The following is a 16802-nucleotide window of genomic DNA, read 5'->3' on the forward strand; positions in this document are numbered from 1 at the left end:
CTTATTCCGCGCGTCCACGCTTTTTATCGGTTCACCACATCCGAGCTCATCATACTCGAAAAATCATACGGTGGCACTTTTTTTTGCACCTCGTATCTCGCGGTGTGCTCTTTCTCTTTTTCTCCTCTTCGGCGGGACTGCCAGGTGGTAGCGAACAATCCACCGCCCTGCTAGCCGCCTTCCAGCCTCTGGGACCGGTTCGCGTCTTTGAACTCCGGTGAATCCAAAGATTCGTATGTGCCGCGCGGTTGGCACCTTCTCGTATCACCCGCTGATAGACGGTACCAACGGCATGCCTCCTCCCCGAGGACACCGTTGATAAGAGAGTAAGAAAGATCGTTCAAGGGCCTGGAAAAAAAAAAAGAAGACGCTTGTTCGGCATAAGAGAAATGCACGGGCGTGGATCAGGCGAGAACGAGTGACACATGATGACACGACGACGACCGCCGCCGGCCCGCAGCATCGCGCCGCTCTGCGCGATCGCTTGGGCACTCTGGGTCGTATTACCTGCTGAAACCGGTAAGATACAATCGTCATCGTTCCGGCACCTGTAATTGTAGTCTTGACGCTCAGAAAAGGGAGCCGTCGCCAACGGTCGACATACGAGACTCCTAGTTCGAATATTATTTACTCCAATAATGTGTGTCGTATCGTACTTCTGATATTAATAACGCAAAAAATAATTCAGTACAACGATTTTGATAACTATTTTCAATATGTTTTTTTTTTTTTGTTATTATAAAACAGATTGTGTACAAATTATTAGAACAATTTGTTAAAATAAATTCAAGTGTGCTCAATTAATTTACCGATAAAAAACACTTACAAAGGATTGACTAAATTGGAACGAGAGAGGTGGAAATTTTACGGTAGGTCTAGAGCTCTCGTTAAATACTCGTTGTATACTTTTGACCCACTTTCGATAATTTGCACATTTATTTCGCCCCGAATATCCTAATTATATTTTCAAAACAGAGAGGCGTTACGCTCCTCTAATAATTAATTCAGAAATAGAGAAATCATATTTTACATATGAACTCGTTACTCATCGGATTGTTGATTCTCACGATCTAAACGTAATGTGAATATATCGGCAATTTTTAGAAGCAGGGCACAGTTATGCGGTCAATAAACAGAGATACGATGGATTTTATAACAATCTGGCCCATCCTGATTGGGGTGCAATCGGCAAGTACTCGAATTTGTATGCTAAAATCCAAGTATACCTTCGCTGTTTTTCTTTTTATTACGCACGTCAAGGTTGTCACTTTATAAAAATCCACGCGTTCTCCTTTTCACTGAATAAATTTACTAATAACAGCGTTTTGAAGCATCCTTAAAAATTATTTTTTCTAAATTTTTTTATATTGACAACAGTTAACTAAAACTTAATCTCGCATTTATAATAGCTATTTTATGACTCAATAATCCTCAACGAGAAGCAAATAAACTTCTCTTAAATAGATTTCGATAAAATTACTGTTATAATGATTGCTTGTGAAATTAAATACACGAAAATTATATGTTTGTATAATTAAAGACGTTTTATCAATTTTATAAGATAAAATTCAAGAGATGACGTCAGAACTAATCAATCATGGGAATGACGCGAAAAATATTTCTTATAGAAGAGTTAATGAGACAGGAAAGTGATGACCCCGCGATTATATTTGTACATGACACAGCGAAGGTGATTGTCCATGGAAAGTTATCCTAATACTAGTTGCATGTACCTCCATAGACAGTAGGCTAATCCGAAAGGTCCCGGCGGCATATTCTGATGGTGTATACGCGATGGCTGGCCAGGACAGGCCATCCCCTCGGAAGCTCAGCGATCTGTTCATGCAGGGCGACGATGGTCTGCCGTCGGTGAAAAATCGGACCGCATTGTTCGCTTTCTTCGGTGAGGATAATTTCGGATAATAATATAAGTAGAATCATAAAAAAAACTAAGAATCGCAAACACCCTCCTCAAAAATATTATTTCTTGGTAATAAAATTTAGCATAATAATATATAAAACAATTTTATATATTTATATATAAGAATAAAGAAATTTTATATAAAGATAATTTCTTTATAGTGAATATATTTTTAGGTTTAAAATGAAGCAAATGTTTATAAGTACTTTTTGTTTTTCTAAAAACTCAGTATTTTATAAATAAGATAATTTAACAACTTTTTCCTATTTCTGCCTATCTCTCTTTCTCTCTTTTAGTAATTGATAAATTTTTATTACTACTAAAAGAGAGAAAGAGATAGGCAGTAATAGAAAAAAGTTGTTAAATTATCTTATTTATAAAATACTGAGTTTTTAGAAAAACAAAATGTACTTATAAACATTTGCTTCATTTTAAACCTAAAAATATTCACTATAAAGAAATTATCTTTATCTTTATATAAAATCTCTTTATTCTTATATATAAATATATAAAATTTTTTTATACAATTATTGTGCTAAATTTTGTTACCAAGAAATATCTGCATTTTTAATCTATACTCTCTTTATAACAAAATTTGTTTCACAATAAAACATAAAGATAATTAATTCTACATAGATTATACTATCAATCATGCCACGATCGTGCATCTTAGATTTTATCTACAGGTAGATATTGTGTTACTTGCCTTGTACACAATCCTCATTTATCTAAAGGCGGATACATACACGTGCCGACACAGTTAATTGTCACGTCTGTCAACCTGTAGCTCGCCGCGAAAAAGAATGCACGATATTATATAAAACCAGTCCAGATCGGGTAAATTTGCGACGCGCGCGCGACATATCCTAGATTCCCTGCCGGAACTCGTACACGCGACATCCTCGAACGGTGAATCTTTTCAGGACAGCTGGTCACGTCGGAGATAATCATGGCCAGCGAAAGTGGTTGCCCCATAGAATTTCATCGGATCGACGTGGACAAATGCGATCCGGTTTTCGACAAGGAGTGCCAAGGTAACAAGTACATTCCATTCCTCCGAGCGGATTACGACCGTCAAACCGGGCGCAGCCCCAACAGTCCGCGGGAACAGGTAATTCCCGCTTTTCTCGAGTGTGTGTGCCGGGTCAATCTAGCGCCGCCGCCGCGCGAATCGCCGCTCCTTATACTTCCGGGAGCGATAGACTTTCGACTTTATCTGACTTTCGCCGGTTATGATAACGACGTCCGAATCGATCTCTATCTAAATTACAGTCACGTTTAAACGATCTATCGCCGGATACCACACGGCGATAGGTCATTCTCGTTGCGAAATATACAATATTCGTTTTACTTTTGTTTTTTTTTTTTTTTTTCTTGATCGAGAACGCTTTAAACGCTTCGCCGATCCCTAAAGACAGCGATCCGTGAGAAGTAGCTCTGAATACGTGAGATTGCAGATAAATAAAGTCACGAGCTGGATCGATGGCAGCTTCGTCTATTCGAGCAGCGAGGCGTGGGCCAATACAATGCGCGCATTCGAGAACGGCAGCCTTCTCATGGAGCAAAGGAGACAATTTCCCGTGAGGAACACCATGCGCGCGCCCCTCTTCAATCACGCGGTGCCGCACGTTATGCGAATGCTCAGCCCGGAGCGCCTATATCGTAAGCGAGGATCTACGTGTATAAATTTATCCTATAAATAGCCCGAAGACTTTCTCAAGAAATTCGTAATCGCGATCCGCCTAGCTGAATATTATCTAACTGATTTTTAATTACGCACTGTAACTCTTCTCACCTTTTTCGATTCGACGGCAAACATCTCGGTTGAATGATAAAAATCTTGAACAAAGTTTTGTTCAAATGAAAGATCTTCTGTCTGTACTTGTTAGTAGCTATAGAAAGTTTAACCGACGAGAAAACTTTGTTTTCTCTTTCTTATTACCATGGAAAGAATTTTTATAATATTTATAAAAATGTTTTATTAAATCTATTTAAATCTATGAACGTTTCCGAAAAATGTCTTTTTAAAATTCTTTGATAAGTTCTTTTTAGCACATCTAAGAAACTTTTTTTAAAACAGTTGTAAAATTATACGTAAATTCTGAAATTAATACAGAAATTCAAAGAAATTATATGTATAAAAAATTTTGAGAAAAATTGTCACCACAGCACATAATAATATCGATACTTCGACACTTTTGCCAGAAAAAATTATGATTTCACCTATTAATTATGTGATGCGAAATTTGCGGCATGTTGATGTAAATATATAATAATTTTGTCAGCCTTCACTTTCTTATGTAAAGTATCGTTCCCCCCATGTTTTAGCAACGTACTTGGTCGTTCGACACTTGCATAATTTGAGTCTTCCTACTAATTAAGTATTATGTTATTATACGCGATCGTTGTTGCGCGCTGATCCGTTGATGCTTTTTTGCATTATTACTCATAATTTTTCTATTAACCGCATGCACTTCGTGCCTATCCTATTACGTCGCATGTTTTTAACTTTCGCCGCCATCAATTTTCTGATTCTTGCGAAAGTAACCTAATAATTAATTATATTGCACAGTCCTCGGTGATCCGAGAACGAATCAGCACCCACCGCTGCTGGCTTTAGGAATCTTGTTCTACCGATACCACAATATCATAGCGGCTCGCATACACAGAGAACATCCGAACATGTCCGACGAAGAAATTTTTCAGAAGGCACGTCAGATGGTCATCGGGACGATTCAGGTAGATAATCGTTTACCTAATAATTTTCTCTTTAAGATGGACAGTAAAGAAATAAAGATGCAGCGCTTCCAGCTAGCGCGAAAAGAGTTACAAACAGAAGTAAAATTACTTACTCTAACATAATTATATAAAATGGGTTTTATGTAATTACACACTTTCGTAAAAATGTTGGTACTGAATAGAGTTGTTTCGATCATTGCAATTAAATTTACATAATTTGCATTTTCCGCTCGCGAAACGTTACTTCCCGACACGTGAGGTTTTTCTACCTTTTTACAGAACATAATCCTTTACGAGTATCTTCCGGCATTGCTAAACGAGGATCTTCCTTCGTACACCGGTTATAAACCTGATTTGCATCCGGGTATTAGTCATATCTTTCAAAGCGCCGCATTTCGTTTTGGTCATACTCTCATACCGCCGGGTATATACCGTCGAAATGAAAATTGCGAATACAGGAAGACCAACACAGACCAGCCGGCTATGAGACTTTGTTCTACGTGGTGGGACTCAAACGTGAGTGTATTTATTTCTTTGCGGTAAACTTTTTGAAAAATGCTCTACCTCTCAGACAGAGATAATTTTTCATACACGTATATTTTACACTTGTTAATCATATTAATTATTACGGTATATTCTTGCAATTTTATATTATACTAATTAACTATGTAAATTCCTTAAATAATTATCACTTTTTAAATTTGCGTTTTAATCTCTTTCGATTAATCATTTTCGATTATCTTTAATCTCTCAAAATCTATAATCCGGGAATAAATTATTAATATATTTAAGACTGATTTTAAGACATTTCAAATAATTATATTATAATTATTGATATTAAATTAAATAATAATTAACGTTTTTTAAAAAATTATCTAAACATTTTAGTTCCTTAATTTTCGATATTATTTTAATTTCTTAAAATACTTAACCAAAACTTGAGACAAATTATCTTAATATTCAAAAAGAGTAAATTTGAAAAAGTGCAACAAATTAGTATTTTCTTCAAATTTTCCTTCCAATAGAAATTCACTCAATTTGTTAAAAATGATATCATTAAAATGTAGCTTCAAGCTCTAGAAAATCCACGTGATCTAATTATTACATTAAATTCTTATGAGGTTTGTGATCGTATTAAACATAGATGCTGCTCACAGGAGGTTTTAGCTAACAGCACGATCGAGGAGCTGATCATGGGCATGGCGTCACAATTGGCGGAGAAAGAAGATAATCTTCTCGGTACTGACATCCGAAACAATCTCTTTGGCCCCATGGAATTTTCACGGCGAGATCTCGGCGCCCTGAACATCATGCGAGGTCGCGACAACGGTCTTCCAGACTACAATACAGCCAGGATGCGCTTTAAATTAGCCAAGCGGAAAACATGGAACGAGATCAATCCGGAATTATTCAACAAAAATCCGTCACTACTGCGTACCCTTATTGAGATTTACTCGAACAATCTCAACAACGTCGACGTCTACGTCGGCGGAATGCTCGAATCCAAAGGTGGTCCTGGCGAGCTCTTCACCGCGGTCATAAAGGAACAATTTCTTCGTTTGCGGGACTCGGATAGGTTCTGGTTCGAGAACGAGGAAAACGGGTGAGTGAGTTAATTCTTCGTTTTAACGATTATATTGTATTAATATTTATACATATCGAGATTTTCTTTTTTCCAATAATGGTAACTGTTTATATATATATATCTTTGAAATAAATTATATGAAATATATCCGAATGAATTTAACTTAGAAGCTTGTTGACGCGTGATTTTATACAATTTTAGCATTTTTACGAAAAATGAGATAGAAGAAATCCGTCGTATTACTCTTTGGGACGTAATCACAAACGCGACCGGTATACCTCTTGACGCGATCCAAAGACGAGTCTTTGTTTGGCAAGATGGTGATCCATGTCCTCAACCATTCCAATTGAATTCGACGATGCTCGAACCCTGCGTCCCCCTACAACGATATGACTACTTTGAGGTAATCAGTTTTAAGAGATATGCAGACGGTCAATCAACGAACTTATTTCTTAATTATCTTTTCAAAGTTACCTATTTTTTTTATAATCCAATTTTTGTTATTAATTATTATTAATTATTATTAATTAAATTAAGATAATTTTATTTTTTTTACCTCTATCTTCTTTTTATTATAATTTTATTTTTTCCTCTTGCTTTTAATTAATGTTTTGGAACTTTTTAAATATTTTATTTCTTTTACACTGAATAATACATCATTTCTGATTTTCGTTAATTAAATTGAGGTCATTTTATTTCGTTTTCTTCTTTCCTGTTTTAAAATACAATTCTGGAACAATTCTCTTAGCAATGACAAGCATTTCCGATATTTTAATACGCGCGATAAAAGAACTTTTTATTTTTATTTTAGTAATTAAATCCAAATAATTTTATTCTACTTTCTTCTTTTAAAATTGCGGTTCTGAAACATTAAAGATTATGACACACAAAAAATTTAAGTAGTAAAATATAAACGTTAAGCAAATATAACACAGTTTCGATTTATTACTGATTACGTTATTACTTTATCTCTTTATTATAATTGGCAGATTCGATTTTTTATACAACATATAATAAATATGCACTATACAGGGTAGCGAACTCGTCTACATTTACGCGTGCGTGTTCCTTGGTTTCGTTCCGATCCTCTGCGCCGGTGCTGGATACGGATTGGTGAAATTGCAAAATAAACGTCGGCGTAGATTGAAAATACTTCAAGAGGCAATCCAAAAGCGAAGCGATGGCCGGATCTGCGTTGATAAGATGATTGTACGTGAGTGGCTGCACGCAAACCATCGCCGTCTCGTGAAGGTGAAATTCGGACCGGAAGCGGCGCTGCATATCGTTGATCGAAAAGGGGAGAAACTGCGAACGTTCGATTTCAGCAGCGTTAACACCATAACTATGGAAGAATCGCAGGTATCTCTTTATTATTGCAAAAATAAATATTTTTTAATAATATTTGAAAATTACTTATCGTTAAATTCTTTGTCTAATTTATAAAATAATATATCTTGCTTGAATTAATTTTCTGAAACAAAGAACACAATTCTTGTTTTTTATTTTTACGTCTGTTCAAAATTTTTAATTTGAGATATAAAAAATGAATAAATTTTAATTATTAAGATTTATTATTTATTAGAGAAAAATTTTTTATTTCTTTCCTTTCCAAGAAACGCATATTATTGAAAAATGTGCGTAATAACAACTGCGCTCTATGTGAAACAATCCAAATTGCGTCTCCAAAATCCAAAATTATATTACAACTAAAATTCAAGAAATTATAGTAATTGCATTTTCCGATAACTACATTTTATTAAATACTCGAAATTACGTCGCAAATTAATTCTACACTTTATTAAGTAATAGCTGACTCTTTAACGTCACGTCGCGTTCGATAAGTATTAATCGCTGTTTCAGGAGAGCGAAACCGGACATCGTAAGGCCCTTGTGCTGTTACGTATACCGCGTGATTACGACCTTGTCCTTGAACTCGATTCGTTGGCTTCGCGTAGAAAGTTCATTGCGAAATTGGAGGCGTTTCTGGCGTCACAAAAAAAGCATTTCACACTCACGCCAGTCGCACGGGATATTATGCTGGCAAAAGCGGAAACCAAGGAGCGCCGGCAAAAGAAGCTTGAACAGGTTTGTCTTTCCTTCTCACGTATATATATTTATGAATGCATACTGAGCTCCCCGTTCACCATTAAAACGCGAATTGATACCTCATGAAGGAATAACTCTTTAATTGATAAAGAAAAAGGGAAACGTGAACGTATAATTATATATGAAAATATATATATGTAGTTCCTATATAATTTATTTTGCTCCCTTACTTTAAGACTGATACAAGAAACGTGATTTTTGTGGCTTATTCCATGAGCGAGATAAGCAAACATTACTCACATTTTATTAAAAATGAAAAAACTGACTTAACTTTATAATAAAATCACCAAAATTGTTACTCAAATGGAGTTTTTTTTTAAAGGTTTATTAAACAAAAATGACATACGTTTATATGTCGTGAATATATTATTTTTATCTATAATATTTGGTCAATAATTTTCTGTCAAGTTGAAAAATAGTCTTTCCCATTTTCTGGGAGACTTAATTTTTTGTGTTATTTTCAAAATAAGGGAGCGATTTTGTTTATTATTACACTACACGCAAACTTAGAGTATTAATTATACAAATGAAACAGTTATGTCATTCTCGATGACACTGTGAAATGTTTTTAGTTCTTTAGAGAAGCGTACGCGTTGACTTTCGGTTTACGGCCCGGTGAACGAAGACGACGATCTGAAGATAGTGACACCGGGGAGGTCGTCACAGTGATGCGCACATCGCTTTCCAAGAGCGAGTTCGCGAGTGCCCTCGGTATGCGGCCCGATGCAGTCTTCGTGAAGAAAATGTTCAACATTGTCGACAAAGATGGCGACGGCCGGATTTCTTTCCAGGTATAATTGTCGCTCGCTTCATCGAAGCTGCGCTTTTACCATTTCATTTGATCAATACAACTTTCTTCTCTTGCCTGACAATCATCACCGAAGAGCGATTCAAATTCCAGGAATTCTTGGACACGGTCTTGCTGTTTTCACGGGGCAAAACCGAGGACAAGTTGCGTATCATCTTCGATATGTGCGACAAAGATAGCAACGGCGTGATCGACAAGGAAGAGCTGTCGGAGATGCTAAGGTCATTAGTGGAAATAGCTCGTACCACAAGTCTCTCGGATGATCACGTCACCGAACTGATCGACGGCATGTTCCAGGTACGTTTTTATTATCTTCACTTCATCACGGTATCCTATAATATTTCTTTCAAAGTGCCTTTCGTCATTGTCACGATAACTGCTACGTTCCTTATTGATCAGGACGCTGGACTCGAGAGAAAGGACTACCTCACTTATAACGATTTCAAATTGATGATGAAAGAGTACAAGGGCGATTTTGTCGCGATCGGTCTCGATTGCAAAGGTGCCAAGCAGAATTTCCTCGACACATCGACGAATGTTGCTCGCATGACCAGCTTTCACATCGATCAACTACCCCCGGAAGATTCGAAGAGCTGGACGCGCAAGCAATGGGATGCCATATCGACCTTTCTCGAAGAGAACAGGCAGAATATATTCTACCTCTTTGTGTTTTACGTGGTCACCATAGCTCTCTTTGTCGAGAGATTTATTCGTGAGTATTTAATCGGTTTCAAGAACAAAAATTCAAAAGATGTGTAACTTTAATTTTTCAAGTTCTTTGAATGATTATATATATTTTATTTTATTATATAATATTGAATATATGATTTGTATTCGGAAAGCATTCTGTTCGCGTTTGCTTAAAAAATCTCTTACTTTTTTTTCGCAGATTACTCTTTCATGGCAGAACATACGGATCTCAGACATATAATGGGCGTAGGAATTGCTATAACCAGAGGATCGGCAGCCGCACTATCCTTCTGCTACAGTCTCCTGCTATTAACAATGTCGCGTAATCTGTTAACGAAGTTGAAAGAATTCTCGATTCAGCAGTACATCCCGCTAGACTCGCACATACAATTCCATAAGATCGCAGCATGTACGGCACTTTTTTTTTCTGTGCTGCATACGGTTGGTCACATAGTCAACTTTTATCACGTTTCTACGCAGCCAATAGCTCATCTTCGCTGCCTCACCAGTGAAATCAGCTTTCCCAGCGATGCGCGGCCTACTATCTCCTTTTGGCTGTTCAGGACAGTAACCGGTAGGTGTTCTTGTCAAAGACTTAGCAATTTCATTAGACATCTGGAACGTTGACATGATTCCCTTATTTCGCTCTTGTTGCAGGTTTAACCGGTATTCTTCTTTTTGTCATCATGACGATCATTTTCGTCTTCGCACATCCGACCATACGACAGAAGGCCTACAAATTCTTTTGGTCGACGCATAGTCTCTATGTAGTTCTATATGCATTATGCCTCATCCATGGTTTAGCTCGTTTGACAGGCGCACCGCGATTTTGGATATTCTTTGTCGGCCCGGCAATCATTTACGCGTTAGACAAAGTAATTTTATATCCGCTTTTTTCTGAAAGGAGAACAGTGACAAAGAAAGGGAATAATTTCTTTTTTTTTACACTTGCATGTATATCACCCTGGTAGTCACATATATAATTACAAAACTTTATTAATTATGTATGGATATCATGCATGATGTAATATATCTTGTATGTTACGTAGCGATTATCTCACATTCGTTTAATGCAAATTGCCTTTTGTCAGATCTTAAATGATCTGATTTGAATTATTAACGCAATATATAAAAACAAAGCCAAGTATCGAATATCAAGAGTGCTATTAGAGTACTGATTTCAGGTCGTCAGCCTGAGAACTAAATACATGGCCTTGGACATCATCGAGACCGAATTACTACCCTCCGATGTAATAAAGATCAAATTCTACAGACCTCCGAATTTGAAATACCTATCGGGTCAGTGGGTGCGTCTCGCTTGTACTGCCTTCAGGTCCAATGAATTTCATTCTTTCACGCTGACCTCGGCACCGCACGAGAATTTTCTGTCATGTCACATAAAAGCTCAAGGACCGTGGACGTGGAAGCTCCGTAATTACTTTGATCCTTGCAACTATAACCCAGAGGATGATCATCCGAAGATTCGTATAGAGGGACCATTCGGTGGAGGAAATCAGGATTGGTACAAATTCGAGGTCGCGGTGATGGTCGGAGGTGGCATCGGGGTGACTCCTTATGCTTCGATGCTTAATGACCTCGTATTTGGTACCTCCACCAATAGATATTCAGGCGTTGCTTGTAAGAAGGTAGATGCAAATCATAAAAATTAAGTGAAAAAAATAATTAAGTGAGAAATGTTTAAAAGATAATTCAAAATATAAATTATATTTTGAAAATTAGAAATAGAAAATTTTCTAATCAAAATAAGTAGATAAAAATTTAATTTTATTCTATAAAGGAATTTATAATTTAACTGTTTTAGATTGTTTGAGAAGTATTTCTAAAAATGTATATTCATATTAGAAATTAAAAATATATGTTCATAAAAATGTTGTTACAGTAAAATTGATGTAAAAGTGCATGGCGATTGCTTCATTACTAGAAAGTATGTTTTACTGTCGAAAGAGAAACGTGAATATGGAATATTATTGGGGTATATAATCCATTGCGTTGAATTTAACGGCTCATTAAAGTAAGAAAACGCTTCTATTTCTTTATTCGATAATATCATGTCACTTTCTTTTTATCTTGTGTAGGTCTATTTTTTATGGATCTGCCCATCGCACAAACATTTCGAATGGTTCATTGACGTTCTCAGAGACGTTGAGAGAAAAGACGTCACGGATGTGCTTGAAATCCACATATTTATTACGCAATTCTTTCACAAATTCGATTTGCGTACTACTATGCTGGTAGGTGAATTTATATTGGAATTTTTTGCAATAAAAAAGTATTCAAAGTTTCTCCTTATATCTAATTAATTCAATCGTATTTAATTATCAATAACATTTCGTTTCTCACATATGTAGTACATATGTGAGAATCACTTTCAGAGGCTATCGAAGAAGAGTATATTCACCGGACTGAAGGCCATCAATCACTTTGGTCGACCAGACATGACGTCGTTTTTGAAATTTGTTCAAAAGAAACACAGCTATGTGCGTTTCATAATATTAGTTTTTATTAAAATGCACTCGCTCGACGCTCAGAAGCTGAAAGGACGTTTGAAGAAGATAAAGAGTTAATAAACGTCTTTCATGCTTTTGCGCGGCTCGCTATAATATTGCGCATATTGAAATTATTTTTTTAAATATGCTTATCGCATGCTGAATGATATTATTCATCTACAGGTTAGCAAAATAGGAGTATTTAGCTGTGGACCGCGTCCTTTGACGAAAAGCGTTATGTCTGCTTGCGATGAAGTCAATAAAACGCGGCGGCTGCCGTACTTCATTCATCACTTCGAGAACTTCGGCTAGTCTAATATACCTACTGCTCCCTGTTTGCATGAGACAATGGACTGTCAATGTGTTTGACAATCTCCACAATTTACATATTTAGCAGAATGTACATATTTATGCGCTAAAGCGTTGCTTTTTATTATTTATTAATTATTATGAGTATTACATTTCTTATTTATGAATTTAAAAAAAATCTCTCTTTTTTCCCTATTTTTTTATCTTCCCATTCAAAAAAACTTAGTTGTAATTTTGTTGTAATTTATTATAAAATTTCATTATAATTTATTAATTATAAAATTATTTATTATAATGTGTTAAGTATAATAAATTATAATGAAGTTTTGTTATTATATATATATATTTATTTATTTTGACTTTATGTCGTTTACATTTGTAATTATAATACAAATGCTCTTAAAATGGAATTTCCATAAATAATTCAAGTCAAAGACTTCTTGGAGATTCTCTTTTTTTATTAAATAATATTAAATAGTATTTATAAAATAAAATATATGTCTATATAAATATTTTTAATAGCATTTGGGAAAATTGATGAATATTAGCCATTAATGGTTCTGCGTGAGGTTGGCGGGAATGGATACGACCAATTACTCTTACTGGAGTCATCACCAATTTCTTGCGGGAATTCGGACAACTCGTGCGACGTATAGCCTCGATTAATGACACCTTCGGTATCCTCTCTAACGGCATGTCTACTTTGAAGTTTAGATGACAGTTGACTGAAACAATTTTTAAAACTATTGAACGCAAGAATTGGTAAAATAATTAAATTATAAAGGAAAACAGAAGGTTTTAAATTTTGAAGAAAAATTTGCGACTTTATTTTAGAGAAAAAATAAAACAAACACATTTCTTTGTTAAGTGTTATTCAATCTACTATATTTGAGATGTAGAAAATCGATTTATAATACAAAACTTTGCTATTAAAAATATAATAGTTTTTTGTCAAATGATAATACTAAGACAAAAAAAATAAAAAAAATAGCAAATTGTTTTCTTAAAAACCACAGAATCGTAACAAAACTTGAAATTTTTAGGTCTGTCTTTGTGTGTGGTGACAAAAAATTTTTATAATTTTAATAAATTTTGTATTATAAACTGAATTTTTACGTCTTAAAAAATGTGTAATAAATACGCTTAAACGGCACTGTGGTAATTTATTCCTTTTTCTGAAATAAGTTTGCAAATTTTACCTCTAATTTAATTCTACAAATCTCCCGTTTTCTCTTAAATTCGACTAATTTTAATGCAAACCTCATTATTCGATCACCGAACGAATCTTCAATCTTAGGAACTTTCCGTCTAACGTTACGCGTATCGAAACTTTCCTCTATAATGACGTGTCTATCGTACGGCGTGTCGTAGTCAACTTCGAGTATGGTTGAAAATTGATGAGGGAAAATCATGTCTATAGCTGTTATTACGAGTCCCGCAAAGAGACACGCGGCACCTATGAAGAAAAGAAATCGCAATTACGTACGTATGTCTGCACATTGATCGATCTTAATAAAATCATTTCAACGCAAGGACACGAACCAGCTGATAACACCAACCAGTAATTCCAACCAAGGTTGAAAGAAAGGATCGAGCCCTCGATGTGAGCTATCAGAGGCTCACATGGTAAGAGTGCCGTGTAGATCACGTTTGTTAACAGCATACATAAACCCGTAAAGATCATACCATATGCTCCATATCGCGGTACCACCATAAGTAACAAATTCATCATTAGCCATGAGGCAAAAGAGGTCCTGCACGAAAAAGATTCCTTATTTAAAATACGCGTATTAAATGGAAAAAGTGTTTATAATCGCGAGTTTTATATTTAAAATCATTTTAAATAATATCTTGAAATTTTAATATGGCTCTTTGATTGATAATAATAGATTATACTTAGCACAATTTTAAATTAGAATCGACTATTGGTGCTTTTCAATAAAAGGCATAGATCATCATTTCATCTCGGTTTAACATTAGCGAACAACAAAGATGTACTGATTTCGCTTTGTTAAACTGTGTCTTTTGTTGGAAAGTACAATATAAATATCGATCACAAAGCTATAGATATTAGGTAATATATATCTTAAAAAAAAAGGTCATTATTTAAGATAGTCTTGAAATAAGAATGGATTATGGCCTGTATTTCTAATCAATTTTTATATTTAAAACCGTTTTAAATACAGTTTCGAAATATTATAAATCGCAGAGCCATATTAGCGTTTTAAGGCATTACTTAAAATAGTCTTGAAATAAAAATGGACTGTGAATATACTAGCTGGCTGTATGACTTTCAAAATGATTTCTATGAAAATATAATATTTCATGACAGAAATAATAATATACCACAACATTATCGAAGCATAATATCCAGCTTCACGATATCGCGAACCCCAGGAGAATCCCTCTTGATGTAGACTGAAGTACTCCGCCAACGAGACAATGGGAAACGGCGCGCCCTGATGAAGGGCCTGCTTGAAGGCGCTGGACATCTCGCCAGAACTCCGCCACCAAAACCGTTCATTATACTCGACGTCACCGCTCGTCTGCTCGCTACTTGGCAATACTGCAACGATAAAATCTATTTGACGTAAGTGGATGAATCGTTGCATAAACGTTTGTTCAAAAATTGCAAGTTGCGACGTGCAATCACAAGTAGCGACACAAGTCATCTTGATATTAAAATGGCTTTAAAATGATCATTAAAAGTAATTTTTTAATCACTATTTATCTGAACGTTATTTTGACTCGTTTTACTTGGAATATAGCTCAAAAATTTCAATTTTAATTTTCAAACTTATTTTATTACATTCGATCAGCCCCAGCTCGAAAGCTTCAATTGTTGAAGCGCGTGTAAAAAAATTTAGATATCTAGCTTTCTTTACTTACGCCTGTATGTTATATTGATGTGCATTAAACCGATGTAACCGCCTATGTCGGCCGTTGCCTTATGCTTGGAGAAAGCGCTGTAAGAGCTGACAATGGTAGCGGAGCTCGTATGCCAGGATGAGCCGTATTGCGCCACTACGTGCGCATATAGAGAGCATAGCAATTATTCTTCCGCACGTTCGCGGCGTTACATTTGTGATTATCTCGATTAATCATTCCACAAATGGATTTCGCAATATTCGCTTTATTTGTCAGACGAAAAAAAATGTCTTTAGAATTAAAACACGCGATTTACTGCGAATACTACAGGCGGACAGTGACGTAACTAATATATTATCTCTACATATTTTCTATTCCGACTTTTTATTTGTTCTTTACCTTGTCGAACTCTCGCATTTAAAACAATATGTTGAGGAAAATAAAATATAGATAACACAATTCAGTGCAGCAAAAGTACAGATGAATTTCACTCATTATTTTTTGTCTGCTTTCGATTAATCTTTTTCTTTTCAATTTTTTTTCTCGCCTCTTCTTGTTTATCGGTCTCTTCGAACTTCGCGAAGCCAATCAGTTAGTTACGCCACTGGCAGCCAAGGCCCCTTTTGACTTGGAAAGTAGATAAAGTGCACGAACCTTGAATCGTCGCACCCACGAAGAGGCTCAGGGTAACCGTGAGAAATGTGGTTAACCGCTGCGACGAGAGAAACACTAGGTTTACACGACCAGAACACGCCAGAACTTGTAATTAATTTAAATTGTCGGTCACGATCAGACACGACGGAGGAATGGAAAACTGCTCACCTCTTTCCTGACGCCCGGGAATATGACTAGAAATGCTGTGAACAGGGTGCCGAATACCACGAATACGATAACCAAGGGAACATCACCGGTGACGGGAGTGCGGTTGTTGTAACTGTAGAGCGTCGGACCGCCGTCGTTGCGAAAGGCGTCGAACCATCCCTTCATCTTTTCCTGGATCAGCTAAGTTCCGGCTAACTCCGGAATCTGGGCCACTCGAATGAAAAACTATACATTACCGTCTTCGCTTCCCGCAGAGTAAATTGTATGCTACGCTATCAATATTTTCTTCGCCAATATACTGTACATTACTTTCGTACGCTATTTTGAAACAATTTTTATTTGAAAAAAAAAAAAAAAAAAAACTGCATAGGGTTTAACGACGGGAAGCGCAGACAACGCAGACTTTGAGAAGATATCTTCTGTTGCTAGGCACTTTATTCAGACGTT

General features: G+C 35.8%; 2 protein-coding genes across 2 annotated transcripts; one reads left to right on the top strand and one right to left on the bottom strand.

The window, feature by feature from the left end:
* Window positions 1-265: 265 nt before the first annotated feature.
* Window positions 266-12729, top strand: Duox (dual oxidase). The gene is made up of 20 exons (XM_018549277.1): window positions 266-519; window positions 1105-1188; window positions 1742-1903; window positions 2845-3032; window positions 3379-3583; window positions 4494-4660; window positions 4940-5176; window positions 5818-6263; window positions 6447-6648; window positions 7278-7604; window positions 8106-8330; window positions 8924-9142; window positions 9253-9456; window positions 9559-9871; window positions 10049-10423; window positions 10507-10724; window positions 11034-11495; window positions 11946-12101; window positions 12219-12347; window positions 12540-12729. Exons 1-20 carry the CDS (start codon window positions 426-428, stop codon window positions 12666-12668), a joined length of 4542 nt encoding a protein of 1513 aa, XP_018404779.1. The 5' UTR covers window positions 266-425; the 3' UTR covers window positions 12669-12729.
* Window positions 12730-13193: 464 nt separating this feature from the next.
* On the bottom strand, window positions 13194-16558 carry mol (dual oxidase maturation factor 1 mol). The gene is made up of 7 exons (XM_018550197.1): window positions 16356-16558; window positions 16188-16245; window positions 15555-15689; window positions 15012-15231; window positions 14208-14419; window positions 13926-14121; window positions 13194-13390 (listed from the first exon to the last, which is right to left on the bottom strand). Exons 1-7 carry the CDS (start codon window positions 16518-16520, stop codon window positions 13210-13212), a joined length of 1167 nt encoding a protein of 388 aa, XP_018405699.1. The 5' UTR covers window positions 16521-16558; the 3' UTR covers window positions 13194-13209.
* Window positions 16559-16802: the final 244 nt, after the last annotated feature.

This window comes from Cyphomyrmex costatus, unplaced genomic scaffold (assembly GCF_001594065.2).
Source record: "Cyphomyrmex costatus isolate MS0001 unplaced genomic scaffold, Ccosl1.0 scaffold123, whole genome shotgun sequence".
NCBI classification, from domain to species: domain Eukaryota; kingdom Metazoa; phylum Arthropoda; class Insecta; order Hymenoptera; family Formicidae; genus Cyphomyrmex; species Cyphomyrmex costatus.